This window comes from Nannospalax galili, unplaced genomic scaffold (genome assembly GCF_000622305.1).
Source record: "Nannospalax galili isolate Female #2095 unplaced genomic scaffold, S.galili_v1.0 scaffold142, whole genome shotgun sequence".
Taxonomy (NCBI): Eukaryota; Metazoa; Chordata; class Mammalia; order Rodentia; family Spalacidae; genus Nannospalax; species Nannospalax galili.
In genome coordinates, this window is record NW_008348793.1 from 1873069 (window position 1) to 1888677 (window position 15609).

General features: G+C 41.9%; 1 protein-coding gene across 1 annotated transcript in view; it reads right to left on the reverse strand.

Moving 5' to 3' along the window:
- Positions 1 to 15609, reverse strand: part of Pde5a (phosphodiesterase 5A) — a 143318-nt gene that overhangs the window by 32541 nt on the left and 95168 nt on the right. Inside the window, 2 exon segments of the mRNA XM_008846048.3 lie at positions 1432 to 1557; positions 6903 to 7049. Coding sequence (XP_008844270.2) covers positions 1432 to 1557; positions 6903 to 7049 — 273 coding nt within the window.

Below are 15609 nucleotides of genomic sequence, written 5' to 3' on the forward strand. Positions count from 1 at the left end.
TTGGACAACAATTACTTCTTTTAGTTATTTTCTGCAGGGGAACAAAATCCAATCCAGGCTCCTATACATGCTCTCAAGGTGATCCTTCAGTAAGCCAAACCCCACGCCCAGCCATTTGTTTTAGATCTGACAACTTAAAATGTGTGTCCTATAAAAGTAGGGTATTTGACAGAGAATAATATTTTCAAAATTTATTTTAAAAAAGTAAGCAAGCTTCAAATTAAGTTATGCAATGAATACCTGGAATCACTTATTCAGCACAGTCAATTCCCACTGAAATCGGAATCTAGGACGGAGATACAGGTAAGATTTGGTCCGGAAATGAATGATTTAATTGAAAGTTTCTGCACCATTTTCCTTTGAAACAGCCTCTGCTAAGGCACACGAAGCCAAAATCATGTCTATGAGACAGTGCTTATAAAAATTAACTGAGTCCTGCAGACGGAGCTCAATAGAGAAGCAGGAGCTCATCTGTAAAGGCACTCGGGAGGTTTGGATCATTCTACTATGGTTCATTTGAATGTGAACGTGAGAAATGCAGTATTTTTCCTTAGCATTTTAGTGTCTTCCTCTGAAGGAACTATTTATTTGCCCAAACACCATTAAAGTTAGGGATTCTTAATAAGTCATATGAAAGAAAGTTAGAAGCAACTGTTTTGCTGTGCTAATTTTTGTTTTAAAACATGTTTTATTGGGGCTGGAGAGATGGCTCAGTGAAGAGCACTGACTGCTCTTGCAGAGGACTGGGGTTCAATTTACAGCACTCACATGGTAGCTACGAATCGTCCTTAACTCCAGTTCCAGGGGAATCCAAAACGCTCTTCTGACTTCTGCAGCATTGCACGACACAAGTGCACTCACATACATGCAAGCAATACACTTATATACATAAAATAAAAATAAATAAAAAATTTAAAAAGTGTAACAAATAATATTTAAAAAATGTTTTATTTATTACTTTTATTTTATATGTATGAGTGTATTGCCTGCACCTGTCTTGCAAGGGCTGTGGAAGTCAGAAGAGGGCATCAAATTCCCCTTGAACTGGAGTTATGGACAGTTGTTAGGCGCCATGTGGGTGCTGGGAATCAAATCCAGGTGCTCTTAGCTGCTGAGCCATCTCTCCAGCCCCTTGTTTTTGTTTTTTGAGACAGGTTCTCACTATGTAGCATCAGCTGGCCTAGAACCCATTATGTAGACCGGCTGGCCTTAACATTACAGAGATGCCTGCCTCTGCTTCTCAAGTACTGGGATTAAAGACATGTACCATTACGCCTAGACTTGCTGTACGAATCTTTAACACCATGAGTCATATGCAGGAAATAGTTCTCAATTATTGGAAACGTACATTAAAAACTATTTGAAAAGATATGCTCTAAATGTTACTGAGCAGTAAGATACCTTAAATGTGAGAGTGGCTCTATAAAGTACCTGAATCTTGCCTGCTTTCAGAGCAGCAAACATACACTGTGCTGTATTGAAGGCATGTCTCCAATTGTGATAGGCAACGTTCTTCCGATAATTCTTCTTAACACTTAAAATCCATCTGCAAAGAACCTTTAGAAAATAAACCATAAATAGTAACAATAATTTGGCGACATTAATCATACATTTACTAAGGTCCAGGCACTATACAAAGTATTCATATTCGATCCTTATAATTGTGAAAGGGTAATGACCATTCTGATCCTTTTACAGATGAAGGAACCAACTTCTTGGGCCAGAATTTGGGATTTTAGCAATTCAATCCAGAGCCCACCACAGTTAACTACTTACCTAGCTAAATTAGATATAAAATGCACACCATCTCAAAGAAAGGTCTTTTTGCGTGGGTAGTCTATTGATTGCTTTATAAAAGTTTAGTCCCTGTTAGGAGAGTCCACAGGGTCACACAAGCATGAACAGGGGAAACAAGTACTTGCTGGCTTCTATGCTGTACATTTGTAAAGGTATTTAGTGCAAGGCTCTGATGGTTGGCTGGGGCAGGGCATCTAGCTCAGGCCTTGGGACACACTGGACCTGTAGGTCCTTTGCACTTTTTAGGTTCTGCCTAAGTATTAGGCAGAGTTAATGCTGGCTAACAAGAAACAATATTTTGAAGATAATATACACATATGAAGCTTTTGAGTTCCACATAGAAAAATGGACTTTAAAAGACGGGAAGGGAGTGGGGGAAGAAGTGTTCAAGCAAGTCTTCCCAGTTGGGTTTAATTCAACTTAAGTGGAGTACTAAACAAAACCCCAGGGACTCACGGCCCTAAGTGGGAAGATTCTGCTTGTGCTATCAACAGGGTCTGCCTCTCTGCAAACTCGAATGATTTACTTTATTTTTATAAAAACAAGTATGTGCTTTCCCGTGTGTATCGCTGGGTACACTGCAAACACTAGCACTGGCCCAGTGGAAAAAGCACAAGTGAAAGAATGTGGTTTGACAGGGTCTGGCTCCTCCTGACTGGCTCTAGGAAGGCTTAACAGGGGCTTCTTTGCTGTTGGTAGAATCTGCTCACTCAGAGGGGACCTGGCATAATCCCTTTCTTTCCCAGGACTTTTCCTTCCAGTTCTATGGTTCAGTTCAAGGGGAATTCCACCACAGAGAGCCTTGATGTCTCTAGGCCCTGTGAGTTGTGGCTTTTAAAGCATTTTTAAAAATATGTTTAGAAACTACACATTGTAAAGAATTACTTGTGATTTATTTAAGCAGCCAGAAAAATAATAAGGAAAACTGGAAGTTCAATGTACAAATGTATCTTTTTATTAGTTCTAAACAGCTATGTTACTAAATATGCACATACACCCTGTAACTGAACCAACCCCCAAGTGACTACTGTCAGGTATCTGGTTGGCTATATCTGTTTGGAGGTCACTGAGGATGGGCCTCTCCCCCTCAATCATAGCTTTGGACCCCATTCCCGTGTCCCTGGGGAAGGGGAAGGAGATAAATACTCCTGCTTAGAATGTGAACTACCACAGGAAAGGTTACTGATCAGTAATTCCCTTCACAAGTGGCTTGGTCAGTGGTTGATATTGTGCTTTTGAGGTTATGATGAAGGCGCAAGAGCGACCTGTGCCCAGGCAAAGCTGAGGATCTCCTATGATGAGAAAGTAGTCTTTACAACCTCCAAAGAATAGTCTGGAGACAGCCCCTACCTCCCACAATGCGGTGATTCCAGCTCCCACTGCTAAGCCTGCCCATTTCCTGAGTTGACTGAGAAAGAATAACATATTCTTTTTCTTCTTCCTACCTCCCGTTTCCAGACCAAACTGACCCAAATCCTAAGCCTGCTTGTCCCAACACCCTGGGCATCTTCTCTCTGAAGGTCTCACACTCCCAGAAGCTGCTCATGTACTTTCTGTGCTGGTGCCTGCCTGGTTTCCTCCCCTCAGCCTTCCTTGGTTCCTGCCAGAAGCTGAGATCCACAACTTAACCCACTCTGTTCTTTATTTCTCTCAAACGCTGATAAAACAGTCCTTGAGTCCATTTTTAAATTCTTTATCTACCTGTGTCCTGATTCCCTATGGGCAAATTGGGTTACCTCTTCAGAAGTAATAAAAATAAAAGGTAAAAATTAGACAGTTTTAAAGTTAAAGACCCCAAAAGAAAATGACCTATTTCTTTCTGAACTGGGAGCTGGAAATTTCCTTAGATCTGCCAGTGAACTTATCCCTGAGAATAGAGATGCCAGAACCATCGGAAAGGAAAGTATTTGTGCTGTTTTTATGCAAATCAGTCTGACATAGAAAAATGCAAGGCAACTGCTAGAGAGAGAATAAAGTCCTGATAAAGGAAAAGTGAGTCTTTCTAAAATACCTGGAAAGTGCCTGGCTCGCTTCACTTACAGAACCAGTAGTCATGGTTCTATCAGCTTTCCTGTTAAAATCTTAGATAAAAACTTACTAAATCTATCAAAAACCAAATAGAGACCATCAAACTCCTGGATAATGGTCAAAATATCTTAAAGTTCCTGTTCAATAACATAACGAAGATGTCAATGAAGAGGAGGGGATATTATAGAAATAGAAGCGCATATCAGATGCTAAAAGCTTTTGTAATGTGATGGTAATTAAGAACTCTGGAATGGGGAAGTGAACAGGAATCTTCCCCTGCCCCCTGTGGTTATCCAGGGAAAAGTCTCTGTTTTCCAAAGCTATCGCATTCCTGTATAGTCTTGTTGCCCAAGGCTTATGCATTTCTGTTACTCTGCATTTCTATTAACTTTGCAGCCCTATGTCATCGTACTTAATTACCATGTATATGCTATGTACCTTTTGCTTGCATTCCTCACATGAGTATAAAAGCCCTCCAAAACTTGAACAGGGGGTCTGACTCCTTTATTCATGGGGTCAGTCCCCCTAGCATCAAGTTAATTAAGCTCTCGCTCTTCACCTGAAAAAAAAAAATTCTTTCATCTATATGACCAGGAAGCTTCAAAAAGGATCCCCAGTAACAGTGGCATAAAGTACAACAAACACAGTTCAGGGGGAATTCATGTAAAGGATAGAAACAGAAAAAAGTACAGTGCATGGGGATTGGCCAGAACAGAATCATTACTGTTTCAGACCAGTAACAGGCACTGGCTGCCGGCAGTACCAGTCAATCCAGACAGGTTGTCTTCCAGTGTGAACTGTCTTTGCCAGGGCGGCTTCAAGATCCCAGCATTTTCTCTAGCCAGGAGACATTGCCCTGACAGTAATATCCGAGGAAGTCCAACCAGAATCATTGCAATGGTCAGGCAAATGTTGCCCAGAATTAAGACAGAGAAAGTAGGTGATCTGGATGTTGAGAAGAAATCTAGAAACCCAAGAAACTGAGCATCTTCATTAGCCAATCTTCAAATGCTATCTTAAAGCTAAATTAAAAAGTAAGTTGACTAATCAAAGCTTTTACTGAAGGGTACAAGAATCCCATCCTGTGTTCAACAGTCACTGTTAGGTTTAAATGTGGGAGCTCCAGAACACAGAGATCCTATGAAGACAGCAAAGGGAGGCGAGTTGAGATTCTAGCTGCAGCATCGTGTTAATAGAGCAGACTTATTTTTTTTTTTGGTCTTTTTTGAGACAGGGTCTCCCTATAGCCCCAGCTGGCCTGGAACTCACTATATAGAGTAGGCTGGCCTTGAACTCACAGAGATTCACCTGCCTCTGCCTCCTGAGTGCTGGGACTACAGGCCATACACTCGACTATAGAGCAGACTTTTAAAATGAGTCCTGTCCTCTCATGGAGAATGGTGATGGTGATCCAGCAGAGTCAAACTTGGCCTAAAGGCAGAATAGCTGACATGCACTCTATACCCACAGGTTAAGCAAAATATTACAAGCACACACATATAGAGGCATATCAAATACAGATGCATGTGTAATTCATGCAGACTACAATGGGCAGTAACACCACTAACTCTAATTAAGAACTGGGAAACTTTGGGAGACTAGCTGCCCAAAACAAGTCTCCACATCAGCTCAATTTCTTCATCTGTAAATAGGATTCATAGTCATAACCAAAGGATCTTTCATGAGAGCTTGCTAAAATAATTAAATAACATGATATCCCTTAACCAGTACACTTGAGCAGGAGTGAAGTTATTAACCTATAGGCAGTTTTTGGTCTTCATCTAAGAAAAAGTAATATGAACTTTGGTTAAACTTTAGAAAGAATTAGGTTTGGATCTCCAATGACATTACACACAATCCTCTACTGACCTTAGCTGTTGTATAAACTCTCAGTTTTCTTTTCTGAGAGGCCTTAGTAGGGCCATTTCATCATTAGAATCACACAGAACACGTGAGTAAATTTTCATTATTTGAATTAACAGAGGGCTAAATAGTATAAAGCTTGGAAGACAATTACATTTTTAGATAGGACATCTGTATGGAGACTAGGCATTCAACTGAACAGAAATGAAATCCTTTAAAGGCAAGATTTCTGTTTTTCCTTCAGTCTTTTTTTGTTCTTATTCTATAAACACAGACATCGAGAGACAGAACAAAATCCTAGATATTTCCAAACTGATACTGGGAGGTATTGATTCAAGTCTTGCTATTTTCTGAGGCAAGAAAGGTAACCACCAGGGCTTCAGTCACCTCTCATTTCTGCCCCTCATGGTGACCTCATCTGAGTGGGGTTTAGCTTTACTGTCAAGCACCTGCGCCCCCAAGTGCCAAAGGAGCTCATCCATCTTGGTCCTGGCCATTCTGGTCGTTGTTATCACAACCTCTGCAGCCAGATCCTGTTACTTCCCTGCTTAGAATTCCTCGGCAAGTTTCCAGGATGAAATCCAATTTCCTTGAATGGCTTACAAGACACCTTCCCGATTTGCTTCTCCCATCACTCCCAGCTGCCTCTCTGGCCACCTTCCCCCCTCAACCAGTGTTCCATCCCGTGTCTCCTGTCACCTGCCTTTGCACACCTGCTGTCACTTTACATAAAACTGTCCTGTTATTCTTCAAGCTAGTGCTTGACACAGGGTAGTAATCCAATAAATGTCTGTTTAATGACTGATAGTTGTATTTTTTATTAAAATATTTTATTTTTATTTTATGTGTATGTGTGTATTGCCTACATGTAGGTAACTGCACCTGTGTCGTGCAATGCCTGCATGGAGGACAGAAGAGGATGCCAGATCCCCTGGAACTGGAGTTACAGACAGTTGTTAGCTGCCATGTGGGTGCTGGGATTCAAACCCAGGTCTTCTGCAAGAAAAGTCAGTGTTTTAACCACTGAGCCACCTCTCCAGCCCCTTGATAGTTTTTTTAATTAAATCTCAGGTATGCATTAGGTAACCATATATTAGTCACTTAAACTAAAAACCCCTATTCCATGCTAGTATTCAGATCCATCTGTCTATCTTATACATATACATGTGAACACGCACGCACACATTTTACCAAAGGACACTGATGCCTCCTACCTCATGCTTCATCTGGAAGTTCTGCACAAGGTTGAGGTCAGTGAACATTCGAATTGTGCACAGTGCCGTTTCCAAATCAGAAAGCTCAAAGTCACTGAAGCTGAAATCAGTAATTTTAAGGGTCTGGGCAGATGGTACCACAGCAGCCTGAAGAGAAGAAAATGAAATTAAAGGTAGTTATTAAAGCAGCAGGTATTCGTAGTTTTTTCACTTTTCTAAAGGGAAATAGCATCTTGTGCTTATTTTTTGTCCTTAATATTGTTTTAAAAATGTTTTATTACTTTTTAGTAGATAATAAAAAAAAATTATCTTTGATTGCATTTTCCCAATTTTTATAAGTATAGTTTGATGGTATTTAGATCCTCTCCTCTATCAATACCTCCCTTCACTGCCCCCACCCAATTTAATGTACTTTCATATCTTTTAAAATTGTTTTTATGTGTGTGTATTGCCTGCATGTATATAAGTACACCTGTGTCACGCAATGCCTATGGAGGACAGAAGAGGGTGTCAGACCTCCTGGAACTGGAGTTATGGAGGTTGTTAGCAGTCATATGGGTGCTGGAATTCAAACCTGGGTCTTCTGCAAGAGCAGCTAGTGCTCTTAACCACTGAGCCGTTTCTCCAGCCCTCTTATGCCTTTGTATGTGTAAGTTTTGCCTGCACGTATGTGTGTGCACCTGTGCTGTACAGTGCTCATGGAGACCTGAAGAGAGTATTGGGTCTCTTGGAATTGGAGTTACGGATGGCTGTTAGTGGCCACGTGGATCCTGGGAACCAAACCCCGGTCCTCTGCATGTGCAACATCTCTCCAGACCCCGTCCCCTCCCCTTTTAAATTGAGCCACATGGGATTAACATGACCGCAGATATGAGAAAGAGGAGAGAGGCTTGCCATCGTGAGACAGTACTTCAAAGAGTAAGAAATACAAATGAGCTCCAGTAATTGGGCTCCTTTATACCTCTTCCTGTCTTATTCATTTGAGAGATATTTATGGAATTACCCAGAACTATTCCAGGGCTGGAACTCAAGTGGTGAGCAAGGTAAGGGTAATGTTCCAAGCATTTCACATTTTATTAAAAACAAACAAACAAACAAACACATTATGGATGCTCTGGGTCCATTTCTTCTATGTACAAGGAGGCTAGTTAAGGAATGCAGCAACTGGCATAGCAAATTACCTCCATTGGTGCAGTCATGGCACTATGTAATTGGACTTAAAGCCCTCTCAAAAGGAGTGAACTCATGGGTGGTACTGTAAACATAGCCAAATACACATGGCTGGAGAGGTCATGGATCCTAGAGAAAACCTTTTCTGTCATATCTGTAGACAAATCAAAATTTACCTTATGCTAAATATGGATCCTTATATTTACAGACAAGTGTACAAGAGTACTGTACACCACTCTTCAAAGAAGCCTCTTTTTACAGGGATGGAGAGATGGCTCAGCAGTTAAGAGCACAGGCTGCTCTTGCAGAGGACCTGGGTTCAATTCCCAGTACCCACATGTTGTCTAAGAACTATCCTTAACTCCAATTCCAGGGGACTCCTATGCTCTCTTCTGATGTTCTCAGCATTGCACGACATGGATGCACTCACATACATGCAGGCAATATACTTGTACACATAAAATATTTTAAACATAGCAGAATGGGGCAGGGGGGCGGGGGTAGAAAGAAATCTAGTACATCCCTCAACTCTTACCAGTGAAGCTTCCTTATACAACAGGGTGTAATTCACAGAGGAGGTCACAGCTGGTCAAGTTTTAGAGAAGAGACTGCAGTGTGTGTGTCCCTGGGTAGGGCTCTTATATTAATCCTCAGCTACCAGGGACCATTGAGGGAGAGGGGCTGGAAAGACTGTAAGAGTCAGGGTTGGTTCATGAACATAGGGAAGCAGAGGCTTTCAGTCCTCTCGAAGCTTACACATGTGAACTTATGACAATGGTGACACTGAGCACCAGACCCACGCCAACTCAATCAGACAACAGCCCAGAGTGGAGCAAAGACCAGCCCTAGTCTAGGAACTGTTGGAGACTGATCACTGCTGGGTGAGGGAGAGTGGACCTTACTTACGATCTCTAGATGGACTGACTAGACTCCAGAGGATGAATTTATGCCAAAGGACATCTGGGTACAAATGCTTAGCTGGATAAGACTTAGCATGTGGTGGAATGCATTAGGTTCGGCAGGGGGAGGTGTGTGTGCTGGCATGAATGGGGGAGGGGGGTCTAAATTTGGTTAAGAACTGTTGTATGAAATGTACGTAACTTCAATTAACAACCAAAAAATAGTAAAGCAGCAAGGTTTCCTGTGCAGCAGGGCACCCAACTCAGATTTGACCTCATCCCTGCAGACTAGAACGGAGCCTCACCTAAACCTGATCATGACAATCACCTGGGGTGCAAATGAAAGCCCTTTCTCAGAGATTTCAAGGTAGTTAGTCCATTAGGAGTGGCTTTGGAAAACTGATTTTGTTTTTGCTTTTGTTATGATTGGGGGTGGGAGTAGGGTGGGGAGCTTTTTTAAACAGAAGTCTTTGGTTTTGATTTTATAGTCGTCATTTAATTGTAGCAAATCCCTGCAGTTTCTTCAAACCTGCCTTGTTCTGTTTCATGTCTCTCCTGCTCTCGAATGGACAAATTCCTTTAGGACAAACTTACCATCTGAAGTAGTATTGTCTGCTGGAGCTAAGCCCTCTTTGAGAATACCTGTTAAATGACATCAAGTTCACTATAGTTTCATGCTTCTTATGCTTTTGTATTAGCAGAGTAAATGGAAGAGAATTCAAATATTGTTCACTTTGCTTAAGGTGAGCTAGTAACTTATTTTTAGTTTGAGTGTTTTGCCTGCCTGCATGTAAGCGCATCATGTGCATGCAATGCCTGTGGAGGCCAGAAGAGGGCACTGGTTCCCCTGAAACTAGACTTATGAATGGTTGTCAACTGCCATGTGGGTGCTGGGAACTGAACCTGGCTTCTCAGCAACAGCAGCCAGTACTCTTATCACTGAGTCATCTCTCCAGCATACACACACACAGACACACACACAGTATAGTGGAGGCTGGACTGGAACTCATGATCTTCCTGCCTTAGCTTGTGAGTGTTGGAATTACAGACATGCTCTTAAAGTCCCAAACCATCCCTGGAAGATAAGGCCCATTAGCCTGTGTTGAGCAGCCTTGACAAGTACATTTCTACCTTATTTTCAAAATTACCTAACTTATCACACTTTATATATTAGAACAATTAACAAAAAACCACCATTCCCAACTTTTCCTAAAGTATCACATCTACTGACTGCTGATCCCAATAAAGCAGGAGCTGGCAAGGCCAAGGGGCCCTGACAGCCTGGGATGAGCAGCGTCTCAGGTATTCTGCATGCTTGGTGGAGCCTGGGTACTTGAACTAAGAGGACTTCCCACTCTTCCATCTGTGGACTATTTACCCTGTCTGCACCCAAATAAATGTTATCAAGCATGTTAACCTGATCTGAGGTTAATCCAAATAAAAAGAGGCTTTTGTTTATTAGGGGCAGAGAGAAGAAAAATTAAGGAACTGGATCCCAAACCCCTTAGATTTCCTGAGTTTCTGTCTTCCCTTTTACTTTCCTGAGTTAAAAAGATCAAAATACAAACATCTTCCAGAGCTAGTAAGAGTCATATAGCTCCCCACACCTTTAGCTCATCATGACCTTTGAGTTTTGCTTACATACATCGGACTTGTTTCAACTTTTAGTGGCAGCTCATACAGTAAGACTCTCTGAGACCAAAATTCACAAGGAAATATGAATTCTGTAAAGTCACAGGCTGACGTGTAGGCTGAAATAAGGAAGACAGAACTAAAACGTTTAGAAAAAGGCCGGTTGTTCAGTGTTCTCCAGCATCAGAGTTGGAGCAGCAACTCCAGTTGCCAAGTGTGGAGGCTGGGACAAGCCCATCTTCTAACGCAGGAGCAGATAACAGCTGCTTTCCTTAAATACACCCACTAGACAAGCGAACAGATGTTTTATCCTCAGGGCATCATTTTTCATCTGGCAGGAAATTTTCTTTCTTTCCTTCCCCATATTCTCCAAGCGGCAGGAAAGGTGGCCCACAGCCACGCTTACTCTTTGTGCGTGAATTTCCTGCCTCTCAGGCGGAAATGAAAGCATCTTCCTCTCCACATTCCACAGCACAGACTTCATGAGAAAACCCAGGGGAGACACACATTTTCCTTGAGATCCTTGTGGTCGGTGACACAGAGGTTCAGAACTTGGATTAATCACCAACAAGGCATGAGAAAGAAATCCTCTAAAACTGTTACAAGCTGCTTCTTTGACCATCACATGAAGTATCAACTTTCTATTCATTTCCCTCATTATTTCATGAAACAAAACATCCTCCATTTTATAAATAACAGAGACTAAAGTATGTCATATTTGGGAATGGGACACTCATATACAATCCAGATTTTTCAGAGCTCCTTTCTGGTCACAGCTGTATTCACTGGAATTTGTAAAGTGAGATTTTTGAGTTTTGTTTTCTTTATGGAACAGTATAATTTATTACATTATGGTTTTGAAGATATGAAATATAACACATTTAAAAGATTCCATTTAACAATAAAGTACAACATAAATAAACATGTGTATGTATTTTTATGGTTAAAACATACAATTAAGGTCCAGAGAGATGGTTTAGTTGGTAAAGTACTTGTGGGCAAACCAGAAGACTGAGTTTGATTCCCAGACCCAGTAAAAACTGTGTGTAGTGATGGATGTGCCTGTAACCCCAGGGCTGGGGAGGCAGAGACAAGAGGATTCTTGGGGCATTCTAGCCCATCAGTTTAGTTCATCAGTAAGCTTTAGGTTCAGTGAGGGACCCTGACCACCCCCCGCCAAGTAAGGTGAAGTGTGACTGGGGAACTCACTCTTCCCCATGTCATGTCACATGACACCTGACATGAACCTCTGGCCTTCAGATGCACATGCCCACGCTTGTGTCCATATGTGTGTGATACATGAACACACACACACACACACACACACACATGCACAGAAAGAAAAGAAAAATACAACTGAAAGCCCTTGGAACTACAATGACATCAAATACCACTGAACACTACTCATTTCTTCACAGGAGAGTATGATGCCTTTGAATTCTCAAGCAAGAGCCTTTAGATATTTTAGTCCTTAATCTAGATATGGTTAAGCTCCTGTATAGCTATAGTTTTAAACTGTCAGATTAACCAAATATAGAATACACAAAATGCACAAAGCTCATTGTGTTCAAGATTTAATCACTGGGGATGTGGCTCAGTCAGTAGAATGCCTGCCTAGCATACACCGGTCATGGGTGTGATCACCAGATCTGCATAAACTGGGTGTGATGGCACACACCTGTAATCCCAGCACTGAGGAGATGGAGGCAGGAAGATAAGGAGTTTACATAGCATGTTCAAGGCCAGCCTAGGCTACACGAGACCCTGTCTCAGCCCCACCTCCCCTCCAGCCAAAGAAAAGGAAAATGTGATTCAATCAATCTGCACAACAGCTTGAATATATATTATATGTGTATATTATATATGTATTTATTTATGATTCTGGGCACAAATGGGTTATCTTGGGTATACATTAACTGTCTTGGTTTAAAAGCAGTAATCAGTTGCAAAAACATTTTTAATTTCTTAGTGATCGTAAAAACAATTCTTTTAAATACCATCTGTTCTTGTTTGTTTCTCCATTGCTGTGACAAAACACTCTAACACCAAGTTGGGGAAGAAAGGGTTTATTCACCTTACATCTCCTGGATCACAGTTCACCAGAGAGCCTGAGGTCGGAGCTCAGGGCAGGAACCTGGAGGCAGGAGCTGGAGCACAGGCCATGAAGGAACTCTGCTTACTGGCTTGCTCCCCTGGCCCCTGCTCAGCCTGCTTTCTTATACGACATAGGCCCACCTGCCCAGAGGTGGTACTACCCAGACTGGGCTGTGCCATCCCACATCACTCAGTAATTAAAAAGATGCCCCACAGACATGGCCACAGGCCAGTCCAATGGAGGCAATTAACCAACTGAGGTTCTCTCTACGCAGGTATGTCAAGTTGACACTAAAGCTATCCAACACACCATCTGACAAATGAAGACCTAAACATTAAAATGAGCACCAGCTGCCAAAATCCTAGACCAGCTACCAACCACATTTGTATCCCAGCAGTGGATGATCTCAAAATGAGAAACTTAAAAGCTAAGTAAAACACATGGTGCAAATGACCGTTTGCTATGGAAGCTCTGATCCTGATGTGGATGTTTGATACTGTGGGCTCTGGTCCTGACATGGAATATTATTTGGAGCTCTCATCCTAATACAGAGTATTTGAGGCTCTTGTCCTGATATGGACATTTGATACTGGGGCCTCTGGTCCTGACAGACTTTTATTTGGAGTTATTATCCTGATATGGAATGTTATTTGAGGTTGCTGTCTTAATATGAACCATTTGTTAATGAGGGCTCTTGTCCTGATACAGAATGTTATTTGGGGCTCTTGTCCTGATATAGAATTGTATTAGGGGCTCTTGTCCTGATATAGAATTGTATTGGGGGCTCCTGTCCTGATATAGAATTGTATTGGGGGCTCCTGTCCTGATATAGAACTGTATTGGGAGCTCCTGTCCTGATATAGAATTGTATTGGGAGCTCCTGTCCTGATATAGAATTGTATTGGGAGCTCTTGTCCTGATATAGAATTGTATTAGGGGCTCTTGTCCTGATATAGAATTGTATTGGGGGCTCTTGTCCCAATACAGAATTGTATTTGGGGTTCTTGTCCCGATATAGAATTGTATTGGGAGCTCTTGTCCTGATATAGAATTGTATTAGGGGCTCTTGTCCTGATATAGAATTGTACTGGGGGCTCCTGTCCTGATACAGAATTGTATTGGGAGCTCTTGTCCTGATATAGAATCGTACTGGGGGCTCTTGTCCTGATATGGCCATTTGATCCTGGGGCTCTTGTCCTTATATGGACAGTTTGTTACTGGGGGCTCTCGTCTTAATACGGAATACAATTTTGGGCTCTCATTTTTATATGGACCATTTATTACTCGGGGCTCCTGTCCTGATATGGACCATCTGTCACCAGGGGCTCTCATTGTGGTATGGAATTTTATTTAGGGCTCTCATTCTGATATGGACTGTTATTCGGAATTCTTGTCCTGATATGGACTGTTAGTTACTGGGAGCTCTTGTACTGATATTCCTTGGATTTGCCAAGATGTTCGACCTTTCTGCCTACTTTCCTTTTTTGGAACAGAGTCTCCCTGTAGCCGCAGCTGGCCTGGAACTCACTATGTAGATCACGCTGGCTTTGAACTCATAGAAATCCCCCTGCCTCTGCCTCCCAAGTGCTGGGACTACAGGCGAGTGCCACCATGCCCGGCTCTGCCTACTTTTCAAACCTGTAAAGTGAGGAAATTGGAGAAGTGGCCACACATGTCTAACCCAGGGCCTCATGTTACCTGAGATAGCTATAAATGGGGTGCAACCAGAAGTCATAAACTTACTTAAAATACTACAAAATTTCATTTTCGTAACTCAATTGTGAGAGTCTCAAGCATGAACTTTGTAAAGGACAGTGTTGTGTTGCAATGTCTAAAGGTTGGGCACACACGTTTGTCTGTCTCTAATTTATATTCTCTGAGGTTATTACACACTTTCCCCTGTACCCACAGTACTGCATCCTTGGTTTGGAGCCAAGTGTTATTCTGTGAACAGCATCTGAATTTTACCAGTCGCCTTGTAAGGAGCCAAACTCTCCTTGATTCTTGTGGTATTTAAGGCAAATGAGGGTGGGTGCACCTTATCATCATGGTTTTGTGTTTTTCATTCTTTTTCCATACACATCACCCTGCCTCCTCATGGGTCACAGAAAGGGTACTACACACCTTCTCTTAAAAAGATAATTCTACCCTGTGTGAGTACAGAGGGTTAGATTAGGAATGTACTAGCTTTTCTCAGTAAAGTTCTTTTCAAAACAATGTTGCTCAGTTATTTAATTTTATGTGTTCTGCCTGAAAGTATGTTAAGTACACCCATGTTGTACAATATCCATGGAGGCCAGAGAGGATATTGCATCCCTGGAACTGGAGTTAAGGATGGTTGTTAGCTGCCATGTGGGTGCTGGGAACTGAACCCCGGTCCTCTGCAAGAGCAGCCAGTGCTCTTAACCACTGAGCTATCTCTCTAGCCCCTTCAGTAAGGTTTTAAATGAAAAACAGATTTTCTTAAAATTGCTCTCTGTTTTGTTTTTGCTACATGTCTTTACGTTGTCTGAAGGTTAATCTGTCCTTTACAGATCCTTAACTGCTTTTCCGCTGCCTAGGGGCATGCCTTCAAATGTTCACAAAGCTAACTGTCACACTTTCACATCTTAGCTGTCTAAGAGAAACATTCACTGGTCCCTATGATAAATACCACAGCAAGACCCCATTAACACCCAATTCAGCCTTTCTCTAGTGAACATTTCATTTTTTAAGGAAATGAATGAAGTTACTGATTAGTTTTTAAGATGTCGTGTGTAAGCAGGGAACTGGGGGAGTGTGGGCACATGCATGCTAGAGTATGTGGAGGCCAGGGAACAACTTTACAGAGTCTGTTCTTTCCTTCTACCATAACTTCGGTTTGTTCTGAAGAACCACTCAGGTTGGCGGGCTTTCACGGCAAGCGCCTTTA